The 17,194-nt window shown below is 41.4% G+C and overlaps 1 protein-coding gene across 7 annotated transcripts in view; it reads left to right on the top strand.

The window, feature by feature from the left end:
- The first annotated feature begins 305 nt into the window (after positions 1–305).
- The window catches only part of LOC105559555 (nephrin-like), a 73,180-nt gene continuing 56,291 nt past the window's right edge, over positions 306–17,194 (top strand). For all 7 annotated transcript variants that reach the window (XM_012007935.1, XM_012007937.1, XM_012007936.1 and 4 more), the window contains exons 1-6: positions 306–585; positions 10,461–10,669; positions 13,309–13,425; positions 14,481–14,684; positions 15,175–15,326; positions 16,471–16,615. In XM_012007935.1, the coding sequence (XP_011863325.1) occupies positions 458–585; positions 10,461–10,669; positions 13,309–13,425; positions 14,481–14,684; positions 15,175–15,326; positions 16,471–16,615 (955 nt within the window). In that variant the 5' untranslated portion in view covers positions 306–457. The remainder of the gene's footprint in view (positions 586–10,460; positions 10,670–13,308; positions 13,426–14,480; positions 14,685–15,174; positions 15,327–16,470; positions 16,616–17,194) is intronic.

The following is a 17,194-nucleotide window of genomic DNA, read 5'->3' as shown; positions in this document are numbered from 1 at the left end:
AATAAAGAATTCTTTAGTCAGTAAACTTTGGAGGGATGTTTTGTCTTTTTAAATCGTTTATCAGGGAAACAAGGAAATACGTCTCTTATATTTCCACACGCGCTACAGATATATGCCGATTTGAAGTGAAAAGAAATGTTCGCTCTCGAGACGCTCCCTTGTGAATCGCGAGCGGAGAGTACAGTCTGGAAAAATATCGGAGATACCTTTCGAGAATATCCGCGGCTTAGGAGGAAATCGCGCACGAGTGATCTCGTGAACTCGAGGACGCGACGTCGCCGTCGTCGTCGTCGCGGATTAAACCCCGTCGCGCCGGAGTGAAATCACCGGGCGCGAATCGAGCCATTAATACGGGGCAGATTAGTCGCGCTCTGCAGCTCGCGTGTATTCCGACCACGTTTTTCCGGTTATATGATCTTGGGCTGACTCTCAACCTGACTTTGTCATTACAGTGACAATGACAGATGCGGAAGCAGTGGCAGGCGGAATTGCTCAGCTACCATGCGACGTGAAACCGCCGCTCTCGGGGGACAAGCTGCACCTAGTTATTTGGTACAAGGAGGAGGCAGATGCGCCGATATACAGGTAAATTCTTCTTCTTCCATCTCTCTACCTTTCTCCCTTTAGCTCTTTCTTTCTCGCTCTTTCTAGCTCCCCCCCCCTCTCTCTCTCTCTCTCCATCTTTCTCTCTTTCCCTCTCCTTTTGCCCGCGTCCCTTCTTATGTTGATCGCGTGCAATATCGTTCACGCTTTTCGAATACAAAACCGCGAAGCCGCCGCGCGCGCTCATTATTATTGCAGCAGCGTTTGGCGCTGCAAGTTATTTGCAGATTCCGTATTTTGATATCTAACTTGGGGCGAAATTAGCATAAAGAGAGGATTTAAGTTTCCCATTTCTAAATACTTTTGCTCCGCATCCGTTATTTCGAAGGTCCAATACGCCGCGCTGGATCGAACCGGGGTTTTTCAGCCGCGCGAAGAAACAAGGGGTTGGGGCGGGAGGGAGGGGAAATTTCCGTGTTATTTTGACTGATTATAACAAAAAAATATTATCCCGACATTTTCACTGACAAAAGTCCGTCCCGAATTTTTACTGCAAATAAAAGCCGCACGTCTGCTTTTTGCCCATTTTTATAGCCCGCGTATGTATAAACGTGCTTTATATTGTGACTTAGGTATCTGACACAATAATTCTCTCGCACATATTTAACATTGCAATGCCGCGTTTATGGCAGGTATGCGGAATGGGTAACGTCACGCATGATATATGTGTGAAGGACAAATTATATGTAGGAATATGAGATGCATTACGGCACACATAGAATTGTAATTGTGAGTCACAAAATTTGTATACCTTTTCATTTATCAGCGCGCGCAAACTGCAATATGCGCGCGTAACGCCGTTCTCTCGCGGCACCGAATTCACCTATACGCATAGCAAATAATGAAAAAGACGGGAATAATAAATAACTTTCGCGAAACTTACTTCCGATGAAATTAACTACGTATCGCTCTCAAATTTGTATATCGCGTAAATACGCGAACGCTCGGGACGTTCTTTGCCGTTTCAGCTGAAAGATTATACGGGCGGAATAATTTTATAATAAAACAATTGAGCGCGTGGTGGCCGGGGAACGGCATAAATAATATTTCCGCCGAGATAATTGCAACAGTAATTATTTTGAAATAAGATTTATCAATTTCTTGAGACGGGACCCTGATTATGCGCCGGGATACACTCGAGTCAGAGCTGAGAAAACGAACTTCTTCCGTTTGTTCCGCGTTGGACTTAATTCGCGCAAATGGAAATGCCTCTCAAACAGAAAGACAGGCATAATTTACATTCCGCGCCGCGAAAGTGACATATCAGAGAGCTGCAGGAAAATCGCTCGATGTTCTAGTTAGGGGCCCTTCGACGTTCATTAAATCAAAGTGAATTGCACCTGAGAGATATGTTAATTGGCCGTCCGTTAATGTGGCCGCCGATCAAACGAGAGGACGTAAACGATCCTGGCAATATGATCATTGTTAATAACACTCGAGTCGTATTTACAGTTAGTCTAATTGGATTCCGTTGCCATTCGTGCGACACATTCGTGGTTTGTGGCAAGAAAATTCTAAGCCGCCACGAATAATGGTTGCGCTCAATCTCGATTGCATTGTTACTCCCTTTCATTAACGTTATATTTATTTCGTATGTAAAGCACGTCCGATATTAAACAGCAATTCGTTAGTTTTAAATCATTCGATATGTATGCGGAATTTATTTTACATGTTTGTGTAAAAATATCTCAACCGTATAATATTTTTATTAAATTTTGCATATCGGCTCTCCGCGGCGATTTATTATACGAATTTTGCCGTTTTATATCATTTTTTTAAAAGTCTCAAAAACTCTCTCCCTTTTAAAATGCATTTTATGATATTCTTTTAATTGCAAAAGTACGTTATCGTTTTTAGGTGAGTTTTGTTTTATGACAATATTTATAAATTATATATCGTTATATAAATGTTTCCGATCCTTTTTGACATTTTTGAAGATTTTTCCTGTTACACGCCCGTTATTGGGAAAAGTGCGTGAAATTAATTTATTATAAATTCATTAGGTACAGAAAAAAATAATAGAAAAAAAACGATAACGATAACGTGATGAAAACGAATATCCTATAGATGTTTAATCCACTTCTACCGTGTTGAATCTCTTTTCTGAGCGCTACTGGCGCATTACAAGAGATTGTTTTCATTGAAATGAAAAAACTTTCCCGTTAAGCGTCTTACGTCTGTAATTCGCTGAAGAGTTCTCTCTCTCTCTCTCTCTCTCTCTCTCTCCCTCTCTCTCGACAGCTCGATATTAGTTTGCCAAGGTATGTCAAAGGAAAAATTAACGTATGCCAATTGTACTCGGAGGATTAATTAATCCGCGGACGCGCCGCAGCGGCTGCAATTTCGACTGCGGTTCCGCCCATCGAGGATTTAAGTGCCGCCGCGTATTCCTCGTAACGAAGCGCGATTGCCGTAGGAGATACCGCGGATTCTCGTGTCGAAATTTTTCGAGCCGCGACTTAATCGCGCGATTAACTTACGCAGAAACTCGCTCGGTAGGTGCATTATGTCTAGAGAGAAAGAGAGAGAGAGAGAGAGAGAGAGAGAGAGAGAGAGAGAGATTGATTGATATTTATTTAGCTTTCTCAGCTATTTCTAATACATTAAAATATATTTGTTGCAACATATTCTTTTAACACTCTTTCAAACCTTTCACACAGCTTTATTTCGGTTGGAAACACATTGTACATTTTCACTCCTTCATGGAACATACTTTTTTGCGCACTTCTGGTTTCACGAAATTGAATTACAATATCTCCTGCCTGTTTAGTTTGTCTTACTCCTCCACTACCTACTACTTCTAGTTTACTTTCCAAATGCTCTGGCAACTTTTTTTTTAATCTAGAGAGAGAGAGAGAGAGAGAGCGCTCGTATATGCGTGATTCTTCCCGCGGGCAGAGACGGGTCAAATTGCTCGACGCATGCGTATTCTGCGATGACTGACACAATTAATTTGTAAATTATGCGGCCTGAAAATCAGCCGGCAACTGGCAACTTTTCCCCGGCGCGGCGGATTGTCGGCTTATTATATTTGCCGGCGGATTTACGCATCGCGTTTGAAGTTTGCGAACCGGATGTGGCCCGCGCATTTTCGGAGGAAAATTGCGCGCGGCCCGTTTGCCCCGTTGCGTTGCTTCAGTTCAGTTATTAACTAAATGGCAGAGTAATGCATTAAGCATGCTAGATAGCCGAAATTATCCCGTTGTAGCACGCATACAACGCTCGATCTTGATAATGTATTCGTTGCTTGGCAACCGATGCGCGCAATCGATGCGTCTGCACAAAATCACGCGCGCGAGAATTAATACGCGGCGAAGAAGGGAGAGACGCAATTATTACGTAATTTCATTAAACCGCTGCGTTTGCTTGCGCAAAAATAATAACTCCGCGCGGGTCGAACGGTAATAAATAAATGAATTTAAGTCTGAGCGTATCAAGAGTCGCGTCGTTTGAGCCGCAATTTAATGCGCGTCCCGCGCGGATATGAAAGCGAGAGATGAAGAACGGGGAAAAGAGTTAATCCCGTTCCGAGGCGGTGTTTTCTCGATCGCGGGTTGGGTAACCCCCGGATTAAGATACGCACACGCGTATCCTCCGCGCCGCCTTCAGGGCCGGGTCGCCCCGTCCTCCCGGCTCCCTTATTTCGCGAGTTGATTCGCGGTTTATGCATAGAAACGCGGCGAGGTCGGGAATCCCATATTTTCCGGCGTATGAAGGATCGGGAGGATGGCAACCCAACCCCGTGACACACTTACATTAGCGCGTGTCTCTCCCCGCGCCCCGGAGTGCTCCCACAAGGACGGTCCATATAGCGAATTGGCTGCTGCCCTTTATTTCTCCCTGTCTTTCCTCTCCCCGGCGACTCTGATATATGAATTGTAGCGCGGACTTAAAGGCATCCCCGGGTGGAAATTGTGGATACGATATTATTTCTTCTGGCGCGCGGAGCCGCGTATCTATTGCGCTATCCCGCACACGGCACTCTCGCGGTTTTATCAAGTTGAAAGTCGTCCCGTGACGAAGTGCCCCGTCGCGCCGTGGCGGCCTTGTTTTTTTGATACACCCGGATCTCCCCGCGCCAATTGATTCAGCCTCGTCTGTTTCCTCGGCTTTCGCGAGTCCTGTCGCGACACCGAGCTGCCCGGATTCGCGAGTCGATGAAGAATCTGGTAAATGTCGTATTGAAATCAAGTTGATACTTAGAAGATTTCATTGCGACGCCTAGAAAATATTCTGTAGACGTCCACGATCCAGTCATGTTTCAATTGATATCATATTGAAGGCGAATCGACATCTCCATCTATCGACTCGACTTGAATGTATCTACTAGATATCAACTAAATGATCAACAATTGCTCGACACCCCGAGTCGAAATTTTGGCCCTACGTTGAACCTTTAATTCTATCATACGGTAGGACTTAAAACAGTAAAAGAGGTCGAACTGCAAGTACAAAATTCATTCCTACTTTCAAACTGATAGTGTCGGGAATTTCTACTTTTGCCAATTAGCATTAAAGGACGTCCTTTTAAGTACGAGCTACAGTAAATTTTTAGAATTAAAGATTTAAGGGAGGAATAAAAAATATAATGCCATCAAAGTAGGTTATTACTGGGTAGGTGTAAATTATCCTTAAAAGTTTCAAGATAGTACCAAAATTTTGACTCGGGACTGACATGATATCTTCTATATACATCGATAAGATATCGACAAAGTATTGTGCGGGTCTTCTTTCGAAGCCAATGAAGGCTCTAGTCGTCATCGAATCAAACTGTCCGAAAAATCATGATGGATATCGATTTGATCATCGACTTGTGAACCTGGATGGTCTTCGGCTCTGCGACGGGAGCGAGACGGAAATCGTGTGCATGAACCACGCATACGTGACGCTGATTGAGTACAGTTTCCGAAATTATTGGCTACCCCTTTCATACGTGACGAGTCTCATTGAGTTTTGTCTCCTTCGACGATCTGTTCAAGTTTGATGTTCGATTAAAAACCCCATCTTAGAATTGCATGGAATACCGGGCCGATTGCATTCGTCGGGAAAAATGTTTCGCGCAACGTTTCTTGGAATTCGAGCAAGTCGAGTCTAAATTAACCGAGGAATCCGCAAATGAAAGGAATTCCGGCAATTTTAAGACGCTCTCTAATAAGATGCTCGCGAAAAGTCGCATCTCGTAACGAGGAGATTCTGTTCTCAAAGTGTGATTGTGGTCGACTTCCTCCCTCGGCAAGTAATTAAGGAAGATTACCGATAATAGTTCGGAGGCCAGTCAAAGCGATGGCTGCAACGGTTGACAAAGGAAATGCAAAAGCGTGACACGTTCTGCACGTGATGCGCATCTCTCATCTGTTTGCAATGTAGTAATCCTTTGTGCCTGCATGTCCAACATGCGATTACTCTACTCGTTGCCGTTGAAATGTCTCGGCGCGAGATAAACGCGTTTGTAAACGATGTCGAATGGTAGCGCTCGTAATTATTTGCATTTATTAGATTATAATAAATTAATTTTATATTAAGTAATTCGTACTTCATGCCAACTTAACTAAAACGACGCGCGATAAGTCCGGTGCTCCGAGTGGGCAATAAAATTGAAGCAACACCTGCGGCTTAAGATAAAGACGCTGCATCCTCTTTCTCTCTTTTATCGCGCCGCAATTAGTCTTCGAAATTTCGATAGAGGCGACTTTTTCAAGTAGCAATAATTTCAGAAATAACGTACGCTAATTGGAATGAAATCGACGCCGCTCGAGACGTGTGTCAAATCGAAGGTAAAAACGACGATAACAGTGCACTTGATTAACGAATGTACCATGTACGTATCCCTTATGTGTGTCGTCCCGTCGCGATATCCCTTTTGATTAACGTAATTTATCGCTCGACCGTTTAGCTAAAGCCGGGGCGAGGCGCTTCAGAAAATCGAAGACGCAGAAAATCGTTCGGACAAGCGAGAGCGTTCACACGCTCGGCTGACGATGTAACTCGCCTTGGCGAGCTGGCGCGAGTCATATAAAAGTACGAACGTCCTCCAAGGACCGGTTTCAGAAAACTACTCGGCACATATATCGTTCCGCGCGGCGAACCTTTCCCCGGCTCCGGGATGCACCCGCACCTGAGCAGGTGCAACGCGAGCGAGCAACATTCGTCACACCTCGAATGAAATCAATTCCGACTTTCAGTGCCCAGCCCGCACTCCCGTTTCTCTCACGCCGATTCCTTTCAACGTGAAAAACGCGCGGACAAGTCTTTATAAATATTAATTTAGTTTCGCGAAAGAAAAAAAAACGTAATTAGCATCTCTTAAAATTGTAACAAAAGCCGATTTCTCGGAAAGAAAAATAGCCTCATAACGTTTTCTAAATACACAATTTATTACGTTGAACGTGTAAAACGTAATTACAAATGAAAGTTTTATTAAAATAGAAGATAATAATATTATTAATAGGTAGAAAAATATTTTCTATTTCACAATATTATGTGAAAATATTTTATTAACATTAACGAGTAACAGGGAAAGTAGGTTGAGAGCCGAACACACATACACACCCGGTTATTTATGCGTGAGTTAACATTGTGCAATTCTTAATTAACTATCCACGCAAATTATAAATCGCTTTTTATGTACTTTGCGTCATCCTCAGCGATGCGGCGGTGGATAAATTAAATAAATTCATTCACAATATTCTCTTAATCGCTCGACTCGAAAATAGGATCTGTCCTTTTTTTGTTTCATCGTGAACTAAGTAGACATTGTATGAAACGCTCGGGCACGTTTACGAATGAACGTCGACCGTTTCAAAATCCCAACGAAAATATGACCGCCGATACGCAGACAATGTCGACCATAGCATGCTTAAAAGTTCCGTGATAACGGAATGCCGTGGCGTACAACTGACACTATGGTATAATAACGCTGACAGAATCGCAGAAACTGCTGTGAAATCCACCCAGGACTGCACTGCGCATTAGAAGCATATACGTTCGAGGAGATAAGGAAATTATAGCGGTTAATTATTACCTCGAGTACATATCGCGTTCGCTTTAGATCTTCTTGCGGTGCGAATCTAATTCAGGAGAAATGAAGGAACGAATTAACGACAATTAGCTTGGTGGTTTTAAATTTCAGTCGTTCTAATTGTCTTTAAGAACTTCACCTGTCGTATTTTTGCAACATCAAATCCGATTTTAACGATAGATAAGGTAACGAGTTTTTCTTGAACAAACTTAAATACACAAAGATTATCACACGTCGTAACATTTTAATAATCTACATTCGAAAAAAAGAAGATCTTGCAACTGCAGCGACAATTTTCTGGTACGAAAAAATAACTGAGATATATAAGTGAATAGCCAATACTACGAAATCGCATATGTTTTGTATTTAATCAATTGAAATAACAGAAACAGAAATTCTATTTGAACTGTTAGCGAATATTAGGAAGAAAATCTGTGACGCCCATCCATTAGAACGTTTGATTGTGATACACACATAAACAATTATATTCCTTGCGAAGATTGTTCTAGCTTTGGTACCGAAATTCATTTTTATCCAATGCGAATGATTAATATTTCGTCATGGAACCTAAATTTTCCAGAAGGTAGGGTAGTGGCACCAAATATTGCCTATGTATCCAATATCGGCCAACACCGTTTTAGCGGAACTAATATTGAACATCTGTTAACTGTGGGCAGAATTGTGTGTAAAGTAGGATAATTAGCTTATTTTATAAACAACGCCGATATTTTTAATATAGCTGTAACGAAAATGACACTAAAATGACGTCGGCTGATCTAGTGACAGAGGCTTACGGGAAATAGTGTAGTTGTATTATCGCTTGTTTCTTTTTTCCAAATCCAAGAGTGCCACGTTAGAGAGTACGAGAATCAGAGAATCAAATGATATTACAATTAAACGTCAAAACATAATGTCACTTAAGTATTAACAATTAATTTAATATTAAGCTCACAAGCAATATTAGGAACGCGTTTCTCAAAAAATGACACGTTCCGTTTCGTTACAAAATTTGCGAAGAAAACTAAGTCAGCAAACGCTTACAACATTTTCCAGCTGGTGACAAAGAAAGTGATGTCTGTCCGTCAGTTTAAGCTCTATCAGAACTTTTTTCGACCACATTGTTGTGGCCGCAGGAGTCAGAAATAGTTAGGGTAGGCGATATTCGGTGCCACTACCTTATTACTAGAATGTTGCTGCTATAAATGTTGTAGGCTACAAACAATTTTCCAACAGGTACACAAAATAGCGATAAATTTTTGTTGCGACACCTAGAAACTTATCTGCATTAAAGCCTGTGTCCACGATACTAGAACTTGATCCAAGCATCGTAGACACAGGCCTTTAGTAAGATATATTTTGAATGTACAATAAATGTGTTGGCCCAATTGTATCTGAAATTAAAATTCTTAAAGACAAGAATTATTCAACTTTAAGTATACGCATTGGAACGTTGTCATTCGAGTAAACCTTGAAAACTTGGTTCACTACTCAGCCGTTTAATTCCAAACTTATGAAAACTAAAAGTTATTTATAATATTTTAATCGGAAAAAAATGTTTTTCTAATCTTGAAATAAAATTATGATCCGGGACATCCTACATGTGCATTGTACGGGCAATAACAGTGCATTATTTGAAGAAAAATGATCATTTTAATGTTAAATATGCCGGATCCACGCTCCGTCGAAAATTTCGTTCAAGCACAATAATGAGTTCTGAAAAGTTATCGAGGAATTTCATTATGGCCCCGATCCGTCGCAAATTTCTTTGGGAAATTTCTTTGTAGCAACGACGCCGCATAAATTCAGTTAGCTTCGTTTCTGTTCGCCTCTCGCCGATAGAAATTCTGCGAGGGCAGCGCGCTAGCGTAAAAGGGCCGATATTAGAGGGCAAAGTGCTACGAGAATCCTGCGTGACTCTGTACTTTTCTTCGGTAACTGCGCCACGTTGGAGCATTTTTCTCGATTGACCGTCTCGCGAGAGTTTAATAGGGGCAATATAAAAGTTTCTCTCTATACGTCCGCCTGTCCGAGAAACATGATGACGCGCATTAGTGAGTATTGAAGGAAAAAGAAGGGAAAATAAGAGGCGCGGGAGCTTTTCTTCTTTACGGCTTTCTATAAACAAACCTCCGATCGTTCTCTGACGCGAAATCGTAAATATAATATATCGTACCTGAGCTAATCGCCGATAAGTCTACATTTTATTGTATTCGCGTAATATTGTACGTATTATCTTCCCACGGCGTACACGGAGAGAATTTTCTTTGAAAATTTACCCTGAAAATCATGTAATCGTGGGACAAGACGGAATTTTGAGATTTTACCACACTTTTTACTGGTAATTATACTTGGTACACCTTTTACTACAGTACCGGCCGAAAATATATCACCTTTAGGTTTTCTGAGCATTACTTTCGTCGGAGTGCACCGAATGTGCTCAAAATTTTACAGTAGACATCCGATAACAGGTACATCTTGTGCACGAAGGGTAAATGAAATTTGACAAAGTACATCGTGATTTTCGAATGTTTCATTCGAGCACTTTAATATTAGTTATGCTCAAAAAATTGAAAGACGATATATTATTGGCCGGTACTGTAGTAAAATTTATGGTAAAATTTCGAAAAAAAAAACCCTCATAAAGTTCTTCAAAGAGCTATGTTGTCCCACGATTACACGATTTTCAGGGTAAATTTTAAGAGAAAATTATCTCCGTGTAGTATCCACGACATTTTAAAATATTAAAACAGGTTATGAATAAAAATTGTTGACTTTAAGCGACTCATAAAGTGTGTGTCGAAGTGGACTTTGATGAAATTTAATTTAATTTTCGTTGCAGCTTCGACACGAGAGGGAGAGACAGCCCGGATCAAGGGAATCACTGGCAGGATCACAGCCTGGAAGGACGCGCGTTCTTTAAGCACTCCGAAACCCCCGCGAAACTCATTCTGGAGAAGGTCCGCGAGAACGACGCAGCTGTTTACAGATGCAGAGTCGACTTCAAGCAGTCACCGACGCGCAACAGCAAAGTCAATCTAACGGTCATCAGTGAGTTCCTAAACGATATTCCGCATTGACCTGAATATAAGATGCGCTCGACAATAAAGGGAAGCGAGGCACGTTCCTCTGGAACTTTCCCGGGGTCGCGGCGTGTGTTTCCTGCGAATACGGTATCGCTCCTATACTATTTCCAAAGTCTATCTGATAATTCCGGTAACGAGGAATCTGAATAAGCAATCTGAAAACATCGAGAAATTCATTTACATCGATTCTTTATTGTTCTCGTAAACAATAGCTATACCTAAATGACGTTTGTTAATCTAAACCGCTGACCAAATTCTTGTACACCCAGTGGGCATTACTTTATCTTATTATCTTATTTCATCTTAGTTTATCTTTAATGCCCCAGCAAGGCCTAATGCCCTCCGCGGTTTAAGCCTCGGTTTAAACTTTCGGAGCGTCTTGAAAGGCTTAAATCTACTAAATTTTTATTTACTTCTGCTAAAACATTTGCTAGATTTGAAGAAATAAATATAAATTCTAGAGATTTCAGTTTTAATCGGATAAAATTTTGGTTAAGGTAAAGAAATGATCTCTTTGAAATAAAATAAAAGTCCAGTGAGGTCAAATTTTAAAGAAGCTTTTCTGGGTTTGAGCCATCTTGAAAATCACCGAACCCAAATTGTAAATGGGCCTTAACTCACCACGATAATCGTTGAAAATTTTTAATAATTGGACCGCGAAGGACGGAACTGTACGACAGAGTTCAGGTTGCGTCTTGATCAATTTAATGTTTACCTTCGCCATGCCGTGTCTAATATAATCGACACCGTTATCGTCGAATAGCCGATATCGGTATCCGACCACTTCGCGGGCGCGCTCTCAAAAACAGTGCACCGGCTGCATTTAACGTTTTCTTTTTGCATCGCGTCGGAGTAACGTTTCCCTTAATGGAGGAACGGTTACGTGACCGTGGCCGATAATACCGAGCGGATAGACACCGAGTCCCTCCGCTGGCGGTACATAAAAATTTATTTTTTATCCTACAGTAATAACACCCGCTTAATGGTAAAAGGCGCTACGCGACGGCGCAGACTGATACATCACCGTGCAAATTGATTCGCCTCGCGCCTCGCGCCGGTACTCGCGCGAATATTAACGTTATCAGCAGTAGACGGCGAATTTTTCCCGCGTGACATTAGCGCACGATTATAATGTACACTTGCGAGATCCCAGTTTGAGATCGGAAAGGATCAAATGTACAAAAATTCCACGCGCAAACAATTCGTTTCTGTTAGTTACGTTAAAAAAAAGTAACTAATATCTAGGACATTTGCGTGTCTGTTTTGTCCAAGGGGTAAACCGCGGGGGGGCATTGCCGTGTACAGATTTTTCGAGTCCTTCTAATCAGTGTCTGGCCAACAGGCCAGTTTCGGCAAAATGATGCGAGAAAGAAAGAAATATATTTCCTCTCACTCTACATACAGCTGCAGAGTTTCGTCCGAGGGGTAAACCGCTGACCAAAATTATGTACACTAATGCCCACTAATGCCCAGTGGGCATTACGTTATCTTATTTATCTTGTTTTATCTTATTTTATTTTATCTTTACAATGCCCCAGCAAGGCCTAATGCTCAAACTAATGCCCAAAAATGTCTAGTAATGCCTAGTAATGCCCAGTAATGCCGCGAGTCTGTACACCACAATGCCCTCAGCGGTTTACCCCTCGGTTTTGTCGCAACTGCCTGTCCAGACTCTGATTAGAGGATCTCTACAGATTTTGGGCACTACCAGGCATTTTTTGGGCATTAGTGGATGTTATTTGGCCTTGCTGGGACATTATAAAAACTCTAAAAAGATGAGCCAAGGTAAACTAAGATAAAATAAGATAATAAGATAGAGTAATGCCCGCCGGGCATTAGTAGACATTGGTGCGCATGATTTTGGTCAGCGGTTCACCCCTCGGTTTTATCACTCAAATTTGTTCCACTTCGTTTACACGCGAAATTTTTTTACATTAAGGAACAAGCGTGCCCGAGGCACAGTTTTCTCTGCATTTTTGTGTGCGGAATACATGGCACTATTATGCAGATGGGATCAGGTTGAAATTGATAACAATAATTACCGCCGTTCTCTCGACTTCATTAACACTTTGCGTGCTGGCGTGGTACCTGTACGCCGTCTGCATACTTGCAGTTTTTTGCGGCTTGACGTACATTTACGTTAGGATTTTTCACGTTCTTTATTTAACTCCGTCATAGATAAAAATTGCTTTCGTTTTGAATTCCGAGATTTTCGTTGTATGCAGGTTCAAATTTTAAGCAGTTTAAAAGTATCCCACTGCAACGGTTTTCGCGTAAGTTTAAAATAATGACATTCGATGAGAGCGTTTATGATATACGTAAAAGCGCGTGTTCTTTTCTAACATTCAAAATTTGACGTTTCTAAGATTTTTCGCCCTGAGATCCTCGCCGCGGATCTCCTTCGCGTTAAGATGGAGATTTGTTAACATCGCCGCAAAGCAGCCGCGGTGGCGTTTTATCTTCTTAGGTGACATTACAGAATTGATACATCGTTGCGCAAATTGATTCGTTCCCAGTCCTCTTATCCTGGTAGACAGCGTCCCGGTAGACACTCCGAATAAGAGGAAAAATGAAGAGAGCTTCTTACCGTGAAAATTGTTACAGTACCGCCGGAGCAGCTTAGCATATTGGACGAAGACGGCAGGTCTCATATTCCCCATTACATCCTTGGCCCGTACAGCGAAGGAGCGTCTCTCAATATCACGTGTGTCGCCGCCGGTGGTAAGTGCATGACGCGTCGATGCACTTCCGGTGCATTTTGCTTTCTATAACGTTCAGGCGCCACGTCGTTGTCTCGACTCGCGGTACTTGAGTTACGTAAAATAAATGCGGCTCGATTTCTTTGGCATCTCAGGCGAATATATTACAACGTGGTCTCGCATTTCGAACAATTGAGACAGCGTCTTTAGAAAGAAAACAAAGTGTAAATGTTGAATAGTACGGAGATAAATTTAAAGGACAGGGTGCCTTGTGCGTGATACAGAAAGTGATGTAGAAAATTTGGCGAATATTCTTTCGTCGATTCGATCACCGCGTATCAGTGGCACTTTATGAAGCTTTAAAATTATTTACCGCTTGTTTAATCTTGTTAGGAATGAAATCTTTTTTAGTTTTAATAGCATTTTGTATTTTTCACACTGTGTTTATTTTTAAAGAAATATTTTCTTCGCATTTAAAAGAATCGTTTATCGGTGGAATGTTTTTCCCAGAAAATATTGTTTTTCAATTTGTTTCCTTTCCTTCTTACTTTGTATTATTTTATCACTAATTCAAATTTGTGATGATTTTACGGAAGAAGGAAACATACTTTTACTTTTATCGTCAAATAGAAATAAAATATTCTATTTTTTTTGCATCTGGAAAGATTAAACGGAAATATTATTAAATTACTTTATTTTGCTGTAATAAATAATAAAATAACGTGCGTGGAATTGTAAACGTCCGACGTGTATACCTTTCTCGAATTTGAAATAATTTCTTATCAAAATAAATGGCCGCCGAATTCTTCCGACAACAGTGTAGAAAAATACATGTTAAAAATATAATAATTCCAAAAAAAAGATTGATCCGCAACCACGTTGCTTGGCACGTTATGTTGAACTTTAGACTTCACTTGGGTAATTTTAACGTCCCTATGAAGATTTCAATGTTCATATTTCTGTCTATGTGTATAACGGCGCGTTAAGTCGAGATGTGATTACACGCCAAGCGGGTGCCATTAGCGCAACGTAGCACCGACGTGCTATTCGCCACTACGGACCCTTATGTTTCTTCAGGGCGACCGCAACCACGAGTGACATGGTGGCAGGGGACTGCTCTGCTGGACAATAGCTACGAGACCGTGGATGCTAAAAGGGTCCGGAACGTGCTGCAATTGGAAAAGTTAGGCCGCGAACATTTGCGCGCGTTCCTGACCTGCCAGGCCACGAACAACAACATGGTGACACCGATATCGAGTTCGGTGTCGCTTGATATGAATTGTGAGTATCGACAAAAAGGGTATCTTGCGGTCGCGAGCTGAAAAGCAAGTGGAAAGAAATAACAATTTCATTCGATAAATTCCATTCCGTTTTACGTGGAAAAACGTGGCCGGCAACGTTGTGTTATTACTTCCAATTAATAATTGTCGACTGAATTGTAAAATCGCGGTAATATGATAATATCGGTAATACGTTATTATTTATTATAATTAAATTATAGCAAATGTAGCGTTACAAAAGGAAAGAAGGGGCGCATTATCATTAATTTATCATGGTGCAACGTGAAAATACGCAGCTCGAAAAGTGCGTTTTATAATTTTCTAAATTACCATATTCAATTGGCGCTTAAAAATCGCCGCGTATCGATTGTTACAATTTACCCGGGAAGCGTGAGTGGATTTAGTCTTTACCGGGGAAATTTCTATTAGCTTCACGACCCGCGCGCGGATCGATGGGTGCTTAAATCCGAGTGTGACACACTCTTTTACAGTGAAACCGCTCTGGGTCCGGATTCAAGGAGAGAACCGTCCACTTAGCGCCGGCAAGACCTACGAGATAGGTTGCGAGGTTGTCGGAGCCAGACCGAGCCCGACGATCACATGGTCCAAAGGGAACATGATACTGCGAAATGCACGGGAGACGGTACGATTTAAAATAGATTGTCGGCGATTTAATGCACTCGCATAAATCACACGTGACACACCAGCCCCGTGAACTCCCCTGCCGTTTCTGCCATTTTTTCTCTCGTTTTTTTCTCGAAAAATTTACAGGACCGCGCCGACGCGCGAGAAGCTGCTTTAAGCAACAAACGAATTCTTCGCAAACGTGTCACACCAGCGCGATAGATTACCCATTGCCATTTATTTGCTAATATTTACCCAATGAAATACCAAACCGCAAAGAAGAAAGCAAATTTTGTATCATTATTGTCTATTGCTAGAAGAACAAAATTGTCTTTTCATTTTGTCATCAAGGGGTCATTTCACTTTAACGGCCTAAAAACGATGCTTATCTTTAACCATTTTTTTCCTCAGTAAATACACCATACAATGAAATAAGTATTTTTGGGATTTATTAGGGCGCTCTTAAATAACACAATAAAATTTTCGTCATAATTTAAACCATTTTTAATTAGGCGTTTTCTAAGCCGTTCGAATGGCGTGTCAGAAAGGATGCGAGTCCGCTGCGTTGATGACTTTTATCATTCAGGCTTACCTGTAACGAAAAATCAAAAAGATTCTTAATCTTTATGAGTGTCGCTATGTCCCGAACCTCAATTGAGAATTTTTATTTAAAAATAGCAAAATTGTGCCAAAGTACTTTTTAAAACCTTTTTCAAACTGGCGCCATTTTGGTATTAAAAAAATTCTTAATTGAGGTTCGAGACATAGCGACACTCGTATAGATGAAGAATCTTTTTGATTTGTTATTTCAAGTACGTCTGAATGATAAAAGTCATCAACGCAGCGGACTCGCATCTTTTTTTGACACGCCATGCGAACGGCGTAGAAAACGCTTAATTAAAAAATGGTTTAAATTGACAAAGATTTTGTTGTGTTATTTAAGAGTCAGCGATCGCGCAATTTATGTTTCATCCACAACGTGACAGTTGTAAACTCTTAGAGGTGCGATTATTGGCACCGTAATTGGCCAGGTCCAATATTGGGCGTAGCATTGTCATCTAGCTCTAATCCGATCACGACGCGATTCGGGATTCGGTGTATGCATACCGCGATTATTAAATTATTCGGTAAACTGTTTTAAATTCATGAAATCTCGCCGGCAGACGAGTCCCGACGGCAACGTAACAACCAGCATCCTCACATTCGTGCCGAGTATCGAAGACGCCGGAAAGTTCCTGTACTGTCGCGCCAGCGTGCCAGATATTCCGGACTCGGAGATGGAGGAAGGATGGAAGCTCGATATATACCGTGAGTGTTTTCACAGAAACGCACCGGGGGTATTCCCGCAATTTCACGTCGCGTTATGCGACCGCACAGTAGAAACTTCCATCAATGTAATATTTTTGCAAGCACATTGCGCACGCATGCCGCCCGCACGTACGCTCTGTAAAGTCAACATTAAAATTTCAATCGAGAATTTACTTCTCTAAACCGTCCCTTTGTACTTCGGATCTCGTCTCGCTATCGACGGATTGTTTGCGTTAAGCGCAGCAACATTTACCGTTGGGATCAGGCAGCCGCGTATATCGTAGCGGTAACGTTGCTTCATTTTAAAGATCATAACGCGGAAGTCTGAATAGCAATAGATTTCTTGAGCGAGCTGCTTTTCCCCCCTCGTTTCAGTGAAATATAATATAAAACGTTTCAGCATCAGGAATTAAAAGAGACGTTTAATTTTCAAGATTTAAAGGTATAAATCGTAGTCCTGGCCTAAGATAAATATTCTATGTTATATAAATACACTAGTAGTGTATTTTAATAAAAGAATAAACTTGCACTAGGCATTAAAAATAGTTGCGTAAGTGTTTACATTAATTGACAGAGTTA

This window comes from Vollenhovia emeryi, unplaced genomic scaffold, assembly GCF_000949405.1.
Source record: "Vollenhovia emeryi isolate VEMERY1.0 unplaced genomic scaffold, V.emery_V1.0 DF939265.1, whole genome shotgun sequence".
Lineage (NCBI taxonomy): Eukaryota > Metazoa > Arthropoda > Insecta > Hymenoptera > Formicidae > Vollenhovia > Vollenhovia emeryi.
The sequence above is the reverse complement of the archived record's forward strand: the minus strand, read 5'-3'. Positions and strand labels throughout refer to the sequence as shown.